Below are 21,809 nucleotides of genomic sequence, written 5' to 3'. Positions count from 1 at the left end.
TATATTTTCCCTATATTTGGCTCTTCTAATTTCATGAATTATAAATTTAGTGCATTTGTTTTTATTCTTTTGTGTTTAGTAATGCAAATGATTAAGACCATAAATTTTCCTTTCCTCATGGCTTTAGCTGTGTTCTACATTTCTAAATATTTTTATTATATTATTTTGTGTATTCTTTGCTCACTTTTTTTTTTTAAGATTTTATTTATTTATTTGACAGACAGAGATCACAAATAGGCAGAGAGGCAGGCAGCGGGGAGGGGAAGCAGGCTCCCTGCTGAGCAGAGAGCCTGATGCGGGGCTTGATCCCAGGACCCTGAGATCATGACCTGAGACCAAGGCAGAGGCTTAACCCACTGAGCCACCGGAGCCCCAGATATTTCCTTTTATTGTTAAAGATTAATTTTCCAAGTCAAAGCCTTCCTTGTGTTAAGGAATATTTTTGAACATTATTTCTTTTCTTTTTCAATGGTTGTGTTCAAGGCTATTCATGTCTGTAGATTTGGGTTCCATTATCTGTTAACTTGTCCTGCCCTTTTTCCCATTTGCAAGGTGATTTCTTCAACTTGATCTTTTTAACCTATCTGTTGACTAGATTTTTCTGGGGAATCATTTGATGCTTCATTAATGCCACTTTAATTACTTTAAATTTGTGGTGTTGTCATTTGTTTCCTTAATTTCTTACCTTTGCCAGTTACCATTGCATTTCATCCTGTCTTATTTCTTATTCAGAGGCTTTTTTTTTTTTTTTTTGAATTTGTGAAAGTATGAAAGCTACCCTCTCTATTGCTAGGATTAACATTCCAGATTAGCCCTCTATTTATCTCTTACACAGAATAATTTGCTATAATTTGCTCTTCTACTGGGGGAATAATTTTTCATATTATTTCATACACTCACCTTTTTTTTTTTTTAAGGATTTTATTTATTTATTTGACAGAGAGAGATCACAAGTAGGCAGAGAGGCAGGCAGAGAGAGGGAGAGAGAGAGAGAGAGGAAAGCAGGCTCTCTGCTGAGCAGAGAGCCCGATGCGGGACTCGATTCCAGGATGCTGAGATCATGACATGAGCCGAAGACAGTGGCTTAACCCACTGAGCCACCCAGGCACCCTTTTTTTTTTTTTTTTAACTTTGCTTTTCTTTATGTGAAATCTGCTCCTTCTCAAGAGTATCTGGGCCAGTTATCCTTGGCTCCCTTCGTGTTTACTTGATTAGCATTCAGACCCTCTGAAAACTCCCCCTAGAGGGCTAAGTGAGGTAGAACATAGGTCTGTCGTACTCATTTCCTTAGTAAAGGATCTTAGGAGGGTGGAGAGTGACCAGTCTTCAGCAGTCACAATCAGAGAACTTGTCTGTTTGTGTGCTTTTTTCCTCCTTAGTTTGGTAAATGATGGCTTGGTGGGAATGGGGGTGGGGGTGGGAGGGCTGTATTTTGGGCGTCTTTCGGGACATGTCCAGCATGCTGTTTGGAAGCCAAGACTAAGGAAAGCAGAAAAAGACCAGGCAGGCCAGTGCTTGTGTGTCGGGATTGCTGTTCCTCCATGGCCTCAGAAAGCTATTAATCAGTGGCGAGGCCTGTTCCTGTGCTTCTTGCTCCTTGCCTCTCTAATCTAGGGGAAACTGGTGGAGTTTGCCAGATCTTCTTACCACGCCACTTGACTGCCTTAAGAAGGGAGTTGTATATTGGGTTTCATACATACTGGTTTGATTGTGAGTCCAGTGATTCCTTACATTTTATGGCATGTAGTGGCCACTATTCTTTAGTGAAAAGTACTAAGGATCTTTTTCTTTTTTAGAAAAAAATCCCTAACCTGGCGATTCACAGACCTCTACCCCTGGGGATAAAAATACATTATATGTTTATTAAAAAAAATAAAAATAAAAAAATATTTTTTAAAAAATCCCTTAGTTCCTTCTTTTTAGTTATTTGCTGGGAAAATGTTTATCAGATCTTACACCACCATCTTTTTTAGAGGATATGCCTTATTTTTATGAAAGCAGTCCTTGATTTTCTTTTTCTTTTTGGGGGTTAATGACTATAGAAAATAAAAAGATTCCCTACCCTCTCTCTTTAAGGAAAAAAAAACTTGAATATATAATGACATCATAATGACAATAATATGTAATGAGAATAGGCATTCATTGCTCTGGTGATGATCTTGATAGAAAACGAATTTATTCTACCCAGTCTATAGTGACATTGCATTGATAAGATCAGTTGATAATAGGAACGCTCTCCTCTGTGACTCCTGCTTGGGATCATCTAATATCTGTAAATAGACAAATATTGAAAAAGAAAATCAACAAACCAAACACTAAATTAAAACGGGATCTAATGTCAAAACTAGACCTAATTTTATGAAGGCACTTCCCCAAGTTGAGGAAAATCTTGATTGAGCAAGGTCTTGATTATTACAAACCTCAGCTGCTCTTGCAGAAAAGGAGACTATTTGAGAAAGGGCAGAAGAATTCATTCTTACAATCTGTCCTCATGCTTGGAGACCTTAGTTGGCTTCACCCAGAAAAAAGTGGTATCATTTCCTCCCAGTTGTGTTAGAATACAAAGTGTAATTCTCTGAAACTCCCAATTAAGTCACCAAGATTGGGAAAAGGACTGGGAAGATATAATTTTGATTTGGGGTAGGGTGAGGAAGGTCTGACATTGCAAGGGAGACTAGAAGGATACCATTTTACTCTTGACTCTCTCAGTTGCAGACTGTGGGTTCTGACAGGACTTAGAGCAATTTGAAGGGAAACAACGTTACAAGCAGAATTTTATCTTTCACATTAAGGTCAAATATAAAACTCAATTAAAACCATGTTAGAATCCATATTATAAGGAAAAGCCATCAAGCATCAAAGGAAACAGAGAAGAATCATAAAATAGAAAGTATAACATGATATGGCAGAGATAAATCCAACTATTATTTATAACATTAAATGGAAATGGGAAAAAGTCTCTAATATTGGGATCATTAAAAAGGAATGGATAATACAAAATGATACAGAAAGTTTCAATGTAAAAGAATGTACAAATTGCATTAATCACTTGCAAACAGAAGGAGAACAGATGATGTCAAATAAAGCAAAAATATTGAAGTGAACAAAGAGGGTCATTTTTATAATAATCAAAAGCAAACAGAGTTATTAGGAACTCTTCTGTGATAAATCTTATTGTTTCACAATACATAGAATACAACCTAAATGTCCCAGTCGAAGCATGGTCAAATGGATCATGGTATAGCTGTGTAGTGGTCTTATATGTAGTGATTCAGAGCCATGATACTGATGGTCCTTTGTTCACAAAGAAGGCTGTTACCAGTATATTGTTGGTTGAAGAGTGTCTTACAGATAGAGTGGACATTCCTTTCCCACTTTGGTTAAAGTAGAATCAAATGTTAACTGGGATTATTTTTAGGTGATGAAACTAGAGTCAGTTTCAATATTATCATATGAGCTTTTCATCTTTTCCTATGGTGAATATAGTAGATTATTGACCCTAAGTATTTGTTCCTTTATATTGGATGCATTTTACTTTCATGCATCATCAAACTCAGTTTGGCCTGCTTTGGCCAATGAGATGTGAGTGAAAGTGACATGTGTCACCTACAAGCAAACACTTTAAGAACTATCTCATGGTGCCACCATGGCTGTTTTCCCTTGTCACATGGGAGTTACTCTTAAAACCTGGAATGAAGAGGATATAGAATGGGGGTGCAGCTGACCTCTAAAGGACATGTAAATGAGACATGTAAATAAAGCTTTCTTGAAAGCCCTTGAGATTTGAGGGTTATATATTACCGTGTCACAACTTAGCCCAGCCTACGTAGTTGGGTTCCAGGTGTTTCATCTCAGTTCAATTTCAGATGAACACATGCAATTTATGGTGCCTGTGAATAGCAGCTTCTAGAAGTCTTCCCTGCCACGTCAGGCTTTAGTGAGGTCTCTGGGTCATGAATCTGAATTTTATGTCACTCAGTGTAAATGCAACTGTTAAGAGTACTTTTTAAAGCGATTGTAGTGATCCCACTGATATGAATGGGGAAGGAGACAAGAAAATTAGATGTTCAGCTCTTGTATTGCTGTTACTTTCAGCAACAATGTTTTTCTCATTAAGTTTAGGAATTATGTTGGTATAGACTTTAAAATCTATGGTCTTTCAAAAAATAAAATCAAATCCTTGGCTTAGGATTTTGTTTGGGTGATTTATGAACATGTGCTTTGATAGAGATGAAATAATTATTTTTTGTTATTGTGGTTTTTTAAAGATTTTATTTATTAATTTGAGAGGCAGAGATCACAAATAGGCAGAGAGGCAGGTGGGGGGGGGGGAGCAGGCTCCCTGCTGAGCAGAGAGCCCTATGTGGGGCTTGATCCCAGGACCCTGGGATCATGACCTGAGCTGAAGGCAAAGGCTTTAACCCACTGAGCCGCCCAGGCATCCCGAAATACTTATTTTTAATGTCACACTAATTCTTATACTCTAAAAGTAAAGAGTAGGTATAACTTACTCACTTGGTCAAACACTTGATTGATAATCGGTTTGGGGTAATCTTTAGAGATCATCTCATTGAATGTTAGGCACTTGAAATCCTCATTGTTTAAAAAATTCAGAAATTAATAGACACAACAATAATGCCAAAAATGATTCTTGGAACGAATTAAGTCCTTTTAATTGCCTTTTCTTCGTTCTTAATATTATTCAAGATTTTCATAATTGTCATTCAACCAAAATGTTGCCCTGTCATCATAGAAAATGTCCTTTTAAATTAAAACAAGAACCAAGGTGTTAGCATTGGTGTTAATGGAGAAAGTGCAGTTGGGAGTTGGCTGTGGTTCAGAAAAAAAAGTTCAAAAGAGGAAATGTTGGCTCTTGATGTTTCGTGGATTGAATTTACTTCCAAATGGATAACAGTCTAATAGGTTTGATTGTTTCCCGCCTCATCCCTTGGGGGCACTTGAACACGTCGTAGAACCTCCATGCTCTTAGCTCAAGTGTCCGCATCTTGTACAATGTCTTGGACCAGAAAGTACTTCAAATCGAGGACCTGAGCAGTGTTCTTGCTTTCTGTTTGCTGGTACTAGAGCTTGGCTTGAGAAATCTTACTCACACTCATTAGACTCCCTTCACATAATATTAGACTCCCTTCACATAATAAAGGAATTAGATGATCATCTGTCAAATGTCGGCTTCTTACTGTCTTCTGGCAACACTCAGTGGAACCTGATTTCCAGCCGATGCAAGAGCACCGCAGCTCTTTATCTTTCTATTAATGCAAAGACCAGTTTTGTTTCAAGAGAAAACTTTCTAGTTTTGGAGTTAAGTGGTGGTTGCCAATGAAGTTGAAATCTTAAGAAAGGATTACAAGTTTTATTCACTAGACAGTCCAGTTTTCCCAATTTATAATATAATTTAATATAATAATACACTATTATTATATCAGTGTTATTCATTAATATATTGACATATATTTATGTGATATATTACAATCAAATAATATAGTAATATAGTAATGTTATATGATATATTAATATATTGATAATATATTTTATTTATATTAATATTATTTATATTAATATATTGATAATGAGTTAATACTATAATTTTATGATATAATAATTTATTGGACTATTCTTTTGAATATTCTCTGTAGCCAGGTGACCATTAAAATCCTGATTAACACATTCAGGGTTAATTAATTGATAACCATGAACATAATGTTGCAGATTTAGAAAATGCAACTATTTCAGACCTGTATCAAATTTACTTGCACTTGCAGAGTTTACATGATCTATACATAAATCATACAATATATTTATCTTGGGAATATAACCTATTAAACATTTGTCCACAGCCTAAATTACTTTGAGCTCTGTTTTAGGTGTAGGGTTAGGTTGTGTACCTGAGACCTTTCTTGTTTCTTGATACTTTGAGCTCTGGAACTGTATTTCCAAGTGTTTGTCACCATTCGAATGCCTCAGTTATACCTGAAACTCAACGGGTCAAACCGTACTTGGGACTTTCTGTCAATCCCGGATTTCTTTTGGCCAGCCCTCGCTCGGAATACCAGAAACCCAGGAGGCCTCCTCAACTCTGCCTTCTCCCCCATCCACCCTCCCTCCCCCGCTCCTTCATACTCAGTTACAGCTGCCTGGACTGGATGCCCAGTTTCCCATCACCTCTCTAACCATCATCTCTTGCTTCCTGATGGGGCTTCCCTCACCTTCTTTATTGCCCCAGTTTGGTTCTCCTCATGTCTGTCAAGGTATATCCTTTTAAACACAGAAATCTGGTTAGACCACACCACTTTATGGCCTCTTATGCTCACGATAAAAATTGAAATGCTGAATATGGCCAACAAGTCCCCACGGGGACTAGCGTCTGCCTCTCTCTGACCCATCATGCCGCTCTAATCATGATGCCCAGCCCTAATTCCTCGATCACATCAGGCTGGACATACAAGCCCCTGATTAACTCCTGTTCATCCTTCAGACCTCAGCTCAGACCCACGTGGTCAGGAATACCTCTGACTTCCAGATCCAGTGAGTTTCTCTCACCATGTGTCTTCCTCCATCTTTACTCTTTTCTGATTTTTTGATTGACTCTCTCTTCCTCTGGACGGAAGTTCAGGTCTCACTTTTCTTTAGCCGTAGGATTGCTTTCCGATCATTGCCGGGAAGTTTTTCTTCCAAACTGTGCTGTAGTACTCACCCAAGTGTCCTGTACTTCCTTCAAGGAATATCATCATTAAGATGGGGGCTAGAATTTAGTCTTGCTGTCTTCTTGGAAAAGCAGACTGCTTTAGTAGTCAGTCTGTGGGTCACAGATTGTTGGGTAAGCTTCTCATCCTACACTGTCATGCTTACCTTTAAAAAAACCCCTTTGTTAGTGATCTGTGTTGCCAGTTGAACAATGCTTCTCTCCCATCCAAGTACTAACCAGGCCCGACCCTGCTTAGCTTCCGAGATCAGACGAGATCGGGCGCGTTCAGGGTGGTATGGCCGTAGACGAACAATGCTTCTCTCAACACAAGTTTTTGGTCCTAGCACTTACAGTTCAGGCTTTCCTTATGTGTATCCAAGTGAAAAATGAAGTGGCTCTTGGCTGTGGCTAAATGAAGCAATTCTAAGCGTTACCCCAGTTTCAGAACGTGCCCATCCGTCAGTAGATTCTTTTGTTTTTGTTTTCTTTTGTTTTTTAAAGATTTTATTTATTTATTTGACAGAGAGAGAGATCACAAGTAGGCACAGAGGCAGGCAGAGAGAGAGGGGGAAGCAGGCTCCCTGCTGAGCAGAGAGCCCAGTGCAGGGCTCCATCCCAGGACTCTGAGATCATGACCAGAGCCAAAGGAAGAGGCTTAAACCACTGAGCCACCCAGGTACCCCTGTCGGTAGATTCTTTTTTTTTTTTCTTTTTTTTAAGATTTTATTTATTTATCAGAGAGAGAGGGGGAAAGAGCGAGCACAGGCAGACAGAATGGCAGGCAGAGGCAGAGGGAGAAGCAGGCTCCCCGCTGAGCAAGGAGCCCGATGCGATGTGGGACTTGATCCCAGGACGCTGGGATCATGACCTGAGCCAAAGGCAGCTGCTTAACCAACTGAGCCACCCAGGCGGTCGATTCTTGAGAGCCTGTTGGTCATTGCCTTGAAAACCATATGTAGGTATGCCATGGTCTTGAGATGCAAATAACTGTGGATAAGTGTATTCTTGATCTTTCCTAAGTGCTTGATCACACAGTACAGAAAATGCATGAACCCTTTTGCCCTTTGTGTTTGTTTTGTGTTGGATTTAACCACCATATATAGGACTTGACTGTACTCAACTGAAGACAGACATGGGCTGAGCTCTTATTATAAGCCACTGGGCAGGGAATTGAACTTCCAGGGGAGGAAACTGATCCACTTTGGCATGAGGGTCCAGAACATAACATTGTAATCTATTTTAAAACAGAGAGAATGTGAGGGAAGAATCTGACTTAGCATATGGTTTCTTTCCATTTTCCTTGTTGACATTTATTTCATATTAACACTTTTAGCCTCTGCCTTAAAATCTAGCAGAAGAAATAATACTTCCTAGTATATTAGAGTTCTTCCTTTCCCTAACATTTTGGTACTTTTTCCTACATATAATGGTTTTTTATTTGTATTTTAATTATATGAGGTTTTATTTGTTTGTTTTGCTTTTAGGTATTTTGGACACCTTCAATATTTGCCTTCTCTTTTCTGATCAAGCCTGATTCATGAAATGGAACTAAAGCTGAAAAATCATCTACTTCTTTGTCTGCAAATTTGAGACACACTTGGGATGGTCTTAAGTGCATACAACTAGACTCTAACTGCAGCTATGAGTTCAGACGAGAAGGGCATATCCCCTGCTCATAAAACCTCCACTCCGACCCATAGAAGTGCCTCTTCTTCAACATCCTCCCATAGGGACAGTCGGCAGGTAAGAGAACAGTACCAAGTGCGTTTTGTTATTTTCTGCAAATACAATGCCGTTAGGATATGATGGGCTCACTAATTAATTCTGAAATGTTGTTGTGAAGATTGTTATTCCACAGGAAAACTCTCCTGGTGATGCCTATGAAGACCCTGCTCTTGTTTTTCTGTTGTTTAGGATCCTTTTTTAGAGTGTATACCACCAGGAGGGGTGGCTGGGGAAGCCCTGCTTTCCTCTTCACTGTGCACCCGAAGAGTGAGAGCACCTTCAGAAACTTGAACTCTCTGCTCTCTCTCTTTGTTCATGGAAGGGGAGGAGGCGTGTGAGCCTGGACAAGGTCTTCTTTCTACAGGTCTCTCACTGGCCTGTCCACCACGAACTTCTGTTGGGTGTTTCTCGAAATGTGGTGACAGATTCAGGCCTTAGGAAACAAGTAAAATCATAGTATCAGAGAATTAAGCGGGGGGGGGGGGGGCTCTGCTAATGCATAGAGTCAGTAGAGAAAATCAATTATTGTTAATAAAATAATTACTGTTCTTGTTAATAAATAATTGTTTAATCCTATGGAACCAATTCTGTCCCTTATTTTTGTGTACAGAGTTACCTCGTTACTACCTCAGGAGCTGTTGTACATGCCAGGGCTGTGTGGGGGGAGTTAGTCCTATGAATTGTCTTCACGGTCAAAACAGGTTGTTGTTTGAGTATTGCTGTTGGCCATTATGCCAAAATCTCCTGATGGGATTTTTTTGTGGTGTAACTGGAAATTTACAGTAAGCAGGTTTAGTGAACTATTTATAAAAATGTTTCTTTTGAAGGACATTTGCTTAGTAAATCATTCTTGCAGTGCTTTTTCTCCCTGTTTTATGTGTTGAAGGTATATTGCCTAGTTTCCAGAACTATGAACTTTGGTTATTTCATAGTTCATACTGTAGTTGTGGGTTTTGAGACAGCCAATCCTGATGTGACTTCATTCTTCTAGATGGTGGGAAGGCACTGCTGGGATATTCCCTTAGGGGGGCCTCAGTCTGCAGACCCTCCCTGCACTCCTCCCATTTCTAGCAAGAGATTGCTGGGTTATCTGTAAGAATCAGAGAATCCTTACCTGTATATTTTTCCCAGGTTCTAAGGTTCTAGATATCTCTGCTACCAGTGTTTTGGACACTGGTGTCCTTTGTTCTAGAGTTCAAACAGGACGTCTTCCCTTCACTAGAAGCAGTTATACCATTAAATTTATGACTACACACAGTTAAAATGTTGAAAGTACCATGAATGAAAACACATTTATGGTAAATAGCAGCTATGCTAAGAGGCTTTCTAAGTCTGCGATTTCAGATTATCGTTCACCTGCCTCCCTGTCCTTTCTTGTTACGGCTTCTCCCTTTCTCCTTTGCCCTGGGCATTGCAACTGAAAGACACTTTAAGCAGCCTGGCCATCCCAGCTGCTGAGGCAAGGATGGAATTGACCCGGATCACCCCAGAGAATTGTGGCAAATGGAAAAGATGGATGATGGCTGTGGAAACATCTGTCGTGCATTGTGGGGCGGCCTGTTGCACCTGAGCTCCGGCGCTCCTGTGCAAAACAACGGGGAGAAACCGAGACCCCAGTCCACAGAGTCTGAAGGTAGAAGACATGACTCCTGGCTGCCTTGTGAATGAAAAGTCTTGTGATGAGAATAAAATGGCATGTCTGTAAACCGAGACAATGTTTGAAAGGTCACCGAGACAATGTTTGAAAGGTCATTATTCGTTAAGGAGGGTTTACTTTAGTTTCTGTTTATCTCAGTGGGTTCAAACTCTCCCCAGGACTCTCTCCTCTGCTTCCTTCCTGCCTCCTGTTGGTGTTGGTTCATCTCTCTCAGGGGAGTGAATAGAGAACAATTAGAGTTCTGTTTCTCCCTCCCTGTCTCCATCACTTCCTAACATCCAGTATTCACTTGTGGAAATTGGAATTTTTGAGTGATCCTGTGGTATCCTATGATGCAGTGGTTTTTATATGTACTATTATTGTGTGTGACTGTTTTCCTAGTGGAGGGATGGGAAGAAAGTGTGATAAATTAGTCTTCCTCAAATGTTACTGTTCTGATTTGATAGACATTGATGCAAATCGAGTCCATCCTATTCCTCATAAAGGGATCATATAAGTAAATGATCTGCACACAGTGGAGAATACATTGATACCTTAATGCACACTGTTTACCTGTCCTTACCAAGGTCTAGTTCTAGATCACTAATTAATCGATTGGGCATTTCTACATAGATGTATCACTACATCTAAAATTAATACATATAGGTCCCTTTGCTCTCAGGATAATCATCCTCTCACGGACCCGGGGTCCAAGCCATCCTTTCTCCTTTGACCCTCCCACATTCAGTAGGCTGACAGATTTTATTTCCTCTTCATAATGTGACCACTTCTTTCTATTTCCACTGTCTACTCGCTAGCCCAGACTCCATCATCTCAGTACCTTCCGTGGTTCTCTGGCCTCACTGTCTCCCTTACTGCCTTGTGAGATCAAATTTCCTTACTATGGCAGATTCATTCTCACAGTCCTTCGAAGACTCTTGTTTGCCAACACAGTTAAGGCCATATTTCCTTCCTTGGTGTCCCATGATCTCCACGATCTGATCAAACCTCAGCATCTCGTTTTTCTCCCACGCCATACAGTCTTGTTTATTCATCGTTCCTCAGAGTGCCCCATCCCTGTCTCTGGGCTTCAAGGATTGGCTCATGGGAACTTGCACTGACCACTCAACCCCACGTTGCCCTCTCCCTTCTCTGAACTTTCACAGAACTTTCTGGCAGCACTTGACATGTTTCCATTGTTTATCTTTTTATGTACTGATCTCAACTGCTTTTTTTTTTTTTAAGACTTTATTTATTTGAGAGAGAAAGAGAGAGCATGAGGAAGCGGAGGGTCAGAGGGAGAAGCAGACTCCCCGCTGAGCAGGGAGCCCAATGTGGGACTCAATCCTGGGACTCCAGGGTTATGACCTGAGCTGAAGGCAGTGGCTTAATCAACTGAGCCACCCAGGCACCCTCCTCATCAGTTTTATGAGCAAACTGACGACATGCTCTAATTCTTTAGAGACAAGCCTTGCCCCTCAAATATTTTAATATATCCTAGAGGATATTTTTAAAGACCTGCAATGGCATCAGTCTTGGCTTCTTATTACAAACTTGCCATTCCAGATTTATTTGTCCTTTCTCCTCTTCCTTCCTCATAGATTACGTAAAACAAAGAACATCTGCCAAGCGCATAGTAGTAATTGGCCCATCCTTCCTGTGGCCAAATTCTGTAGCACAACAGGTGAAGGAGGAAGAGGAGCTGGGAATTGAAGTGATTCGGTGCCCCTGTGATTTCACAAAGTGTTTTTTCATCAAGAGGGTCAGGACTCCACTTAGTACTTAACTAGTTGGAAGGCTTCAGTAATTGCTGCATTTACATTTCATTTCAGACTGATAGTCAATGTTAGAATATCTAACAAAACTAGCTGTGTGTGTGTGTGTGTGTGTGTGTGTGCACGCGCGCGCGTGCATATGAGAGAGAGAGAGAAAGACAGACACAGAAACAGAGAGATCAACTATAATTCTTAAGCTGCAAGAAATAGATGCCTTAAATTTTTCAAAAAGGAAATAGAGGGGTTGATTAAGACATTTAGAACTTATACATAAATCAGTACTTCCAAGCATATCTGCCAAAGAAAGCCTTCCCCTTGAGATGCTGTATGAAAAGAGTTTTATTATCAAGTGAGAGGAATGCTAAACACAATCTCTTTTTGCAATATACATTAATAAATTAAGGACACTGATAAATCCTGTTGTTAGAACTTTAACTGAGCACTTCTAGAATCTAGTAGATTTCGGAACTTTTTTTATTCTTCTAAGATTTGGTGGTTAAACATCCACATTCTTCTTTCTGTTAAGAAATTGAAAGATCTGGGTGGCTCATTGGGTTAAGCTTCTGCCTTTGGCTCAAGTCATGATCCCAGGATCCCGGGTTTGAATCCCACATCAGGCTTCCTGTTCAGCTTCTACCTCTGCCTGCTGCTCCCCACTGCTTGTGCTCTCATTTCCCCTCTCTTGCTCTGTCAAATAAATAAATAAAACCTTAAAGAAAAAGAAAGAAAGAAAGAAAGAAAGAAAGAAAAGAAAAGAAAGAAATTGGAAGATCTAGGAACACTGGAGCCCAGATTCTGAAATGGCAACACCAGACTGGACTTAGAAGCACCTTCCCCTTTAAATGGGGCATGTACCCTCTGATTGGTCATAGTCCCTGCCTTTCCTTATTGTGCTTCAATGCTTATGTTTCCTCCTCAGCCCCAGAAAGCATTTGAATTGCCAGCCCTGATCCTGGATATCAAGTCAACCACAGTAATATTGAGGTTACCAAGAGTGATCTCCAGTTGGACGTTAAGAGGGCATCGCAAACTTAGCATGGCCAAAACTGAGCTCTTAATTTTCCTCTCAAATTTACTGCTTCCCAGTCCTCCTTATCTCAATAAGCAGCAAGTCTCTCCTTTCTTTTGGTCCAAACAGAAACTTTGCCAGAAATCATCCTCAACACATCTTTTTATTACACCTGCTTCCAAACCCTCAATGAATCCTATTGGTTCTACCTTCAGATGTACCTAGGCTCTGACCTCTGCTTACCACCTCCTCCCCCTCCACCCTGGTCTGAGCTACTGTCACATCTCATCCAGACGATGGCCATAGTCTTTTACCTGGTTTCCCTGCCTGTATGTCCCTCACCCGACATACAGGCCATTTTCACAGAGTGGTCAGAGGGATCCCTTCAAAACCTGTGTCAGAACAAGCCACTTCTCTGCTGCAAACCTTCTAGTGGTCCCATCTGTCTCTGAATAATCCTTGAACTGCTGACCATTGCCTATAGCCTCATTCATCATCTGGTTCTGCCTACCTCTCTGATCCCATCTCTAGCCTTGTTCTCCTTTACTTCTCTCCAGCATTTTCCTCTATTGTGTTCCCACCTCAGGGCCTTTGCATTTTGGACCCCCATAATCTAACTTGCTTTTCCTCCAGGCATCCCCAGGTTTGTTCTTATATTTGACTCAGTCTCCAAATGCATCCTTTTTGGATAGCCTTCTCTGTTCTGCCCTGCCTACCCTCATCATGCATTGCCTGCTCACCTCCCCTGTCTTCAGAGCATTAACCACCACTGGATAGGTTACGTATCTATCTGTTCCCGTCTATGTCCCCTTCCTCTATGGCCTGTCACTGACCTGTAAGCTCCCTGCAAACAGGGATTTTATTTCCTTCAGTAATGTCCGCCTAGCACCTCACACAGTACTTCACATATGGTACGGCTCGAATATGTTTGAATGAATAAATAAATGAGGAGTCAGTATGGAGAGAAAGATTGGGAACCAGGTTCCAGAGGTCTTGATAGCTGTGAAGGAATAATCATGGTGGCGAGATGACAAAGAGAGAAAATAGTATCGTGGGGAGCTCTGTGTCTCCCAAGACGAGTGGATTTTGAGAATGGAAGAGGGATTATACAAAGGTGGTGAGGGGAGCTGAGAGCACAGACCTTTCTGCTTGCTGCTGACGGCGCTTATATGGTGAAACAAGGGACTTGAGGCTAATGAAGGAAACGGTATCAGACAAAAGCAGAGTTGGGAGCATTCTGCATGAAAGTTAAAAATATTGGTGGGGGTGGGAGGTAACTTATTTTATTTTATTTATTTGGTATAGTTGACACATAATGTTACATTAGTTTCAGGTTTACAACATAGTGTTTCAACAACTTTGCACATTATATGCTGTGTTCACCACAAGTGTAGCTACCATCTGTCCTCATACATTGCTATTAAAACATCGCTGACTATATACCCTATGCGGTGCCTTTTCTCCCTGTGATATACTCATTCCATAACTGGAAGCCTGTAGCTCCCACTCCCCTTCACCCATTTTACCCAACCTCCCATCCCCCTCCCCTCTAGCAACCATCAGTTTGTTCTCTGCATTTGTAGGTCTTGATTCTGTTTTTTGTTTGTTTATTCATTTGGGATTTGGGTCTTTTTTCTTTTTTTTTTTTTAAGATCCTACTTAGGAGTAAAATCATATGGTATTTGTCTTTCTCAATCTGATTTATTTCACTTAGCACAGTACCCTCTAGGTTCATCCATGTTGTCTCAAATGGCACAATCTTACCCCTTTCTTTTGGCTGAGTAATAGTCATTGTGTGCATATGTATATATATCTCTTATATAGAGACATATCTATATATACAGACACATACCACATCTTCCTTATCCATTCATCTATCGAATGGATACTTCGGAAATGGAAAAAAACTTGGGTTGTTTCCATATCTTGGCTATTGTAAATAATAGAGTAAACATAGAGGTGTATATATCTTTTCAACTTAGTGTATTCAACAACTTTATTTTATTTTATTTTTTTTGTTATATTTAGCTAGCCAACATATCATTAGTGGGTTTTTTTTCAAGTTTTTTTTTTTTTTTAATTTACTTATTTGACAGAGAGAGAGATCACAAGTAGGCAGAGAGGCAGGCAGAGAGAGAGGAGGAAGCAGGCTCCTGCTGAGCAGAGAGCCCGAGGCGGGACTCGATCCCAGGACCCTGAGATCATGACCTGAGCTGAAGGCAGAGGCTTAACCTTCTGAGCCACCCAGGCACCCCCATATCATTAGTTTTTGATGCAGTGCTCATTGACTCATTAGTTGCGTATAACACCCATTTCTCATCACCACACATGCCCTCCTTAATACCCTTCACTCAGCTACCCCAATAACTTTATTTTAAAACAGGAGTTACTGTTTCCCACTCATAGTGCTTATTCTATGGTGACATTATATGATAGGCTAAATTTATGACCAGCTGACTGGATTTTGTTTGTTTGTCTTGATAATTACTCTGACATTTACATATTTTAGAGAATTTTTTACAATATGCAAGACTGAGACCACCTGTATTGACAGTCTTGTGGTTCAGGGGATTAGGGCCAAGGATCTACATTTTTAAAAAGTGAGGCCACTGTTTGGAGCCATTGTTTATTTTTATTCGTATCATTATCAGGTCATTTCAGAAAACCAGATGCTATTGCTCTAAGAATTTAGGATTTGCAGTGCATAATTACCAGATGATAGCGTCTATTAGTACGAGTGTTAGACACAATTAGAATTGTTATAGCTCTACCAGGTTAGACATTGCAAATGTTTCAATGAGGTAATCTTTTTAGCTTAATGAAAAATCAAAGAAAAAAGTATTAGCCGTTCCTTATGATTTAAAGTTCACTGAAGCTCAGAGATCATAAAATAAATAATTTTTAAGGAAAAAATTATATTATGAATAAGTCATAAGAGGCTTATAGTTAATCTTCTGGCCAGGCTTTTGTTTTTGTTTTTTTTTTTTAATATTTTATATATATTTTTTGAGAGAGAGAGAGACAGAGACAGAAAGAGTGAGCAGGAACAGGTGGGCCGGACAGAGGGAGAGGAAGAGGCAGACTCCCTGGGGAGCAGGGAGCCCACTAGCAGACCCATCCTGGGACTCCAAGACCATGACCTGAGCAAAAGGCAGACACTTAACTGACTGAACCACCCAGGAGTCCCTTGCCAGTGTTTATAAATATTTCTTTAGTATTGTAGTCAATCTTCAACAGCAAATAGATTTCAATTACATAGATATCTAAAAACATTTCGTATACATTATCAACATTCCAAAACCAACCATGGCCTGTTCAGTTAATGACAAGTGAAAGCTGTCCCCAGCAGTGATTGTGTGGGACTCCTGGAACCATGGACTGGCGATATAACCTCCCAGATCTGGGGTCAGCGGTATCTGACATACAGCTGACATTAGAAGAGAAGAAGGTACCTAAAACCCTAGATAGTAAAAAATGCCCCTCATCACTGTCTCTGCTTTATGTGTGGGGTTTTCATACAACATTTTTTCTTGGACAGACAGGCTGATAAAAATCTCCCTCAGCATATACATGAACTGAATTGGACTATTTCTCTTCCAGTTGAAACTCTGAAGCATCTTCTTGAAATAGCTTTGTTAAATGAAATAACCAAATCACTGCTTTGAAATATAGTGCCTATCTTCTGACTATGAAAACTAGTTCCATCTTTGAGTTGAGAAAAATAAAATATTACCACAAACAAAAACGTTCTAGTTTTTAGAAAAAAAAAAAAAATGCAGGCATTCCCGACTTGATACCAAACCTCCAATTTAAACTTGAGCTGCTTCCATTTTAACTTTTTTGGAATTCCATTCATCCCATGGAACCCTACTTTTAGAACTTAGGGCCAGTCGGTGTCAGTTGGGGAAGAAAAAAAAAAAATTGCTTGCAAAACCATGCTATGACCAACTTCTTTGGTTTAGATGCATTGTATAAATTGGGTGTTCTGGAAATCTAAGTATTAGGCATAGTTCCTGAATAAACAGAGCGATACCAGCACCAGCGAATATTTCATGAGTTTTCACTGTGGACAGTTGGAATGATCTTCACAGTTTTCAGAGACCTAAACTGTGGCATAAAGTGCTGGAATGTCTTCCCCACAACTAGAGAGCCCTAAGCCAGGATTTGCTCGTTGGAAACAAAATTCTAGAGCCCCTGTTCTTGGCCACACCACTATTTGCTTCATTGTGAGGCTTGACAAGCTGAATGTCCAGGAGAAGGGCCTTCTGTACACTTGTAAGCAAACTTGGTAAGGTAGCATTTGTCTGTTATTTCTTAGTTATGTTTTGTGCCTCATTTTTTCCCATCAGTGATAACAGTGAATTATTTACATCCTCACTGGCCAGAGAAACAATAGACCCAGTAGAACACAGGCCAATATGTTAATGGATTTTATCATGAAATACTGTTATTAAAGGCAAATCATGTTTTTTGTGCTTTCCTGAATTTTCTGTGTTTGCACTTAGACCTGTTGCCTTGGTAATGAGAAGTTTTGACCATTTGTTTGTTCATTGAAAACTGTGATCAGCCTTTTCCATGAAATGAGATGAGCAGCCCCATAGTTGTCCTGCTGTCCCCACCGTTTGGAGATCTCTTTCCCTGCTGCCTGGTGTTTACAGTGTGTACTCAGTCCATGTCAAATGTGCTGAAATTGAGACCACTGGAAAGAAATTTGCCACCTGGCACTCAGATGCTCATTATCCATGAGTAATTCAGAACTTGACACTGTTGTAGAAAGAATCTGGCTGCTGTTTGCCCTGTTATGTTTACAGAATCCTCTGGTTCTCCATGCCTGCTTTATTGGTTCCTCACTGAAGAAGTTATCTCTTATTACCTGAGCCGGCTGGTTTGGGATAGCATTTTTATAGCAGCAAATTTGCCTGTCAGACCCAAGATAAACGCACCCCGTTCAGTTCTTCGGCATTACACCAAATGGAAAGAGCCACAGTATAATCAGTGAGTGAACCCCAGAGGGTCTCATTCATAGGTCATTGAGGGGGCCCGGGAATCTGTCATTCACAGAAGCTTCCCCAAGAGACTGTTACTCACCCAGGTTTGGAAAGCATTGCTCTTTCAGAATACATTTATAGGTGTTTCTCAAGGACTATAAAAACATCATCTCAGAGGACCATCAATTCTACAAAACTAATTTATTTGATTTTCAATTTTGACAAATAGAAAATGTTACCATCCCTTTGCCCAGTAGCAACTGAAAGTGACTAGGCTGTAAGTAAAAATACTGTCACAGGGGAAAAGCAAAGCCCCATACATGTTGCATAAAGTACCAGACTTCCTGACCTCAAATCCTGATTAAGAGCTGATTCTGTAATAATGATAGTAGCCAGTGTTCGTGAGGTTTCAGGGAAACGGACATTCTCATGCACTACTGCCAGCCAAGCACATTAACTGATTCTGCTTTTCTGGAGGGAAATTTTGCAATCCATATCTAAAGTCTTTTGCAAATTCATCCCATAGGATACAGTATCTCAACTTCTAAGAAATGTATTCCAAGGAAGAAACAAAGATAGATATATAAAAAGATTTCTGTGCAAAGATATTTATGAAAGTATTTTTAATGTTCCACAGGAAGTTATTTAAATAACCTGTCTTGTAGTCATGCAATGAAATATTATACTGCTGCAAAAAAATGTTTATGGAGAATGTTTCATGCTCTAAGAAAATTTTCCGTTGTTAATTAAAGGAAACTGGTTATTAAGTTGGAAATATAATATAATTCCAATTTTATTTTTAAGAATTAAGTGTAGGGGCACCTGGGTGGCTTAATCTGTTAGTCGTCTGCCTTGGCTTGGGTCATGGTCTCAGGGTCCTGGGATCAAGCCCCACATTGGGCTCCCTGCTCCCTCTACCCCACTTTACCCCTGCTCCTGTTCTCTCTCTCTCATTCTCTCTCTTAAAAAAAAAAAAAAATTTAGTGTATATAGGGGCACCTGGGTGGCACAGTTGGTCAAACATCCAACTCTTTCCCTTGTGCTCTCGCCCTCTAATAAATAAATAATTTTTTAAACAGAATTGATGAATTTAAAAATTTTTTAAAAATTTAAAAAGAATTGAGTGTATATACACATCAAAAAAAGCTGAAAGCAAATATAGCAAGATATTGAAAGAGTTTGTTGCTAGTGTGGTAGTTTTAATTTCTTCTTTCTTTTCTGACCCATTCCCTCCACCCCCCCGCCCCCACATTTCTGCAATGAATGTTTCTTGCTTCTATAGCAAAAAAATATATGTCCTATCTTTGGACTTGTATTTTATGAGTTAATGTGTGTGCATATGTAGCTTTAAAATTGTATTTTGTATATAGTAAATATAAATGTTGGCCATTTTAAAAATGAAATTATAAGCCTTAACTCCATAAGGAAAAAATTTAAAATTAGGTGAATATATAGGATATGCCATGTGGGAAACTTGCAGCAAGGTTTTAAAGCCATCTTTGAGGTACTGAGGCAGGAGCTGGGGCCACCATTTCTCCTTTTAACTCCCTGTATTTATCTCGTGGCAATTTAATTTGTTTGTTCTTTTCATTCAGCAAATATTTATGGACGCATACAGGCAAATCATAGATATATCTGCTCTGAGTTCACATAGGTGATCAAAACAAATTAACTCCACCATCAGTACACACACATAAATGTTAAATAGATACAGATGGGATTTTTTTTTTCTTGCTTTTATTGTTAGTAAAATCATGTGAGTGATTGTCATCCTGAAAACGTTTGTCTCTTCTGGGTCATTTGAATAGCCTTGTAGAAAATTATAAATAATCTTGACTTTGGTGTTCTGTTCAAGTCACACATAACTGCTGTCCTGCCTTTTAAATGAACTCTGCGTGTTCTGGAGCCTTCACTCTTGAGGTGACCTAGGATTTGTCACTTAGGATTTGTCCCTTTTATTTGCCGTTTGTTTATAACTGCTGCAGTGAAGTGTGACCTGAGTTGCTGGGGTTTTCAGTGATTTTGTTAGAGTGTTTATAAGAGTACAGGAAAGGAGCAAACCCACCAGTAAGTTCTCGTTCTAATGTTCCTTGAAGGCAACCATGGGAACTAAAAAGCTGTTTATTCACATGCTTTTACCACTTCATAGTCAAGTTTGCTGAACTACTCTTAGCTGTCAATGGACCACTTGATGAAAAAAAAAATCCTGATGATATTTTTTGTGATGCAGGATTTCCCACTGTAGGCCGGTCCCATGTGGGGCCATGGCTATTGGTTCCCAGTAAGGTTCCTATTTCTACGCAGAAGGAGTCAAGACTGTGAGGACCATTACGTTTCCCTTCAGGGCTTCCCAGAGGTGCTATGTGGAATTTTCCAAATCACTGTTTCTAAGATTTTCTACTTTCATTCATTTCCGAGGCACTTAGATGGAGATTTATGATTAATGCAATTCTGCCATCTTTCAGTGAGAGTAAGACAATTATTACTATAAAGAAAGTCGTAGAATTACTGTTTATTCAGGCATGGCCTTCTGGCTTTGGTGATTTTAATATTTTGTGCTATTGCAATAATAATAATGTTAATAATAATAATAACATTTCCTTGCGGGAGTTACTGAGAAGTCAGCAGGCATGTCCACGTGCCTCTGCTGCTGGGCTTTTCAGGAAGGTGCAGGGTCTGCCTTTCCGCCCGGAGCTCTCGCTCTCTTGCTAGTAGGCATCTCGGGCATCTGTCTGCACGCACGTTGTCAGTTTCCTCCATGAGCTCCGATGCTCTGGTCACGAGGTGCTCCTGCCTCCCATTACTAGGCTGACTAGGTTACATGACGGTCATGCCAGGTATGGACTCTTCACTTCAGATATCCTACCCCCGCCAGGGTCTTTGGACACCTCTGTCTGTGGCTGTAAAAATACGAAGGATTCCTACGGATTTACTCTTAGGGCATTTGTCACGGAGATGTCAACTACTATTATTTATTAAATGCCCATGGTATGCCAGGCCCTGGGCAGCACTATTGCTTACACTGGGCGCCAGCTCTGTGAGTTGCAGTGTCCTCTAAGGCAGACATTACCGTCCCTGTTTTACGGCTCAAGGACACTGAGGCTGAGGGAGAGTCATGATTTGTCCAAGTCACCTGGTAAATAGCAGCACGAGGGTTGGAACACTCATCTGTGTGATTGCAAATTTATGTTCTTTTCTCGGCATCAGACACTGCATCCCTGAAGGCAAATCTCACTGGCTTGCTCTTGGTCCCTGAGTTGGAAATGAACCTTAAGGTCGCACCATAATTAAGAGGACTGTAATCTTTTTGTTTTGTTTTGTTTTACTCATTCCTGCCTCTGCTTCCACAAAAGGTTGTGATTGAGGATGGCCTTTGATGTGTTCAGTTAGTCTCGAGGGAATACACTGCTTGAAATCACTGCCGTTTGGCCATTTAACATTGGCTTTCATTTCAGTAGAAGGCAGTGCTTAAAAGCCTGGATGCAGAGTAAAACCCCAACTCACATTCCAAATCCAACACTTACGGGCTCTGTGTCATTAATTTAACCCCTCTGCGCCTCTTTTGGCTCAGTCAGCCATAAAATAAATGGCATAGTCATTACTCAGAGGCTTTTTGTGAAAAGGGAATGAAATAATCCTTGTAAAGCCTGGAGACAGGGCTGCGGGGAAACCAGACATCCCCCCCGCCACCCCCAGCACCGTCATCACCGGCACTCTCGCAGGAAGGTTAGAAGCACCACTGAAACAGTGTGGCTGCATTAAAATTAGATGTAACTAGAAGAGACACAAGCCTCACAGCCAAAAGCCGGAAGAAGAAACGACTTCAGAAGTTTATAAACTGTTTTAGGTGTTTTTTCTTTGAAAATATTTTATGCAATTCACAAATATCAAGATAGCTTAGGTATGATCATCAGATGAAGGCTTTCAGTGGAGGTCACGTTCGGAGGTCCAGGGGCCAGTTCTCCTTATGGGT

At 40.2% G+C, this 21,809-nt stretch overlaps 1 protein-coding gene across 18 annotated transcripts in view; it reads left to right on the top strand.

The window, feature by feature from the left end:
- OSBPL6 (oxysterol binding protein like 6) overlaps nt 1-21,809 on the top strand; it is a 207,412-nt gene that overhangs the window by 110,151 nt on the left and 75,452 nt on the right. For all 18 annotated transcript variants that reach the window (XM_082689387.1, XM_082689383.1, XM_082689385.1 and 15 more), the window contains one exon: nt 8,188-8,446. In XM_082689387.1, the coding sequence (XP_082545513.1) occupies nt 8,345-8,446 (102 nt within the window). In that variant the 5' untranslated portion in view covers nt 8,188-8,344. The remainder of the gene's footprint in view (nt 1-8,187; nt 8,447-21,809) is intronic.

Source organism: Mustela nivalis (assembly GCF_964662115.1).
Source record: "Mustela nivalis genome assembly, chromosome: 11".
NCBI classification, from domain to species: domain Eukaryota; kingdom Metazoa; phylum Chordata; class Mammalia; order Carnivora; family Mustelidae; genus Mustela; species Mustela nivalis.
The sequence above is the reverse complement of the archived record's forward strand: the minus strand, read 5'-3'. Positions and strand labels throughout refer to the sequence as shown.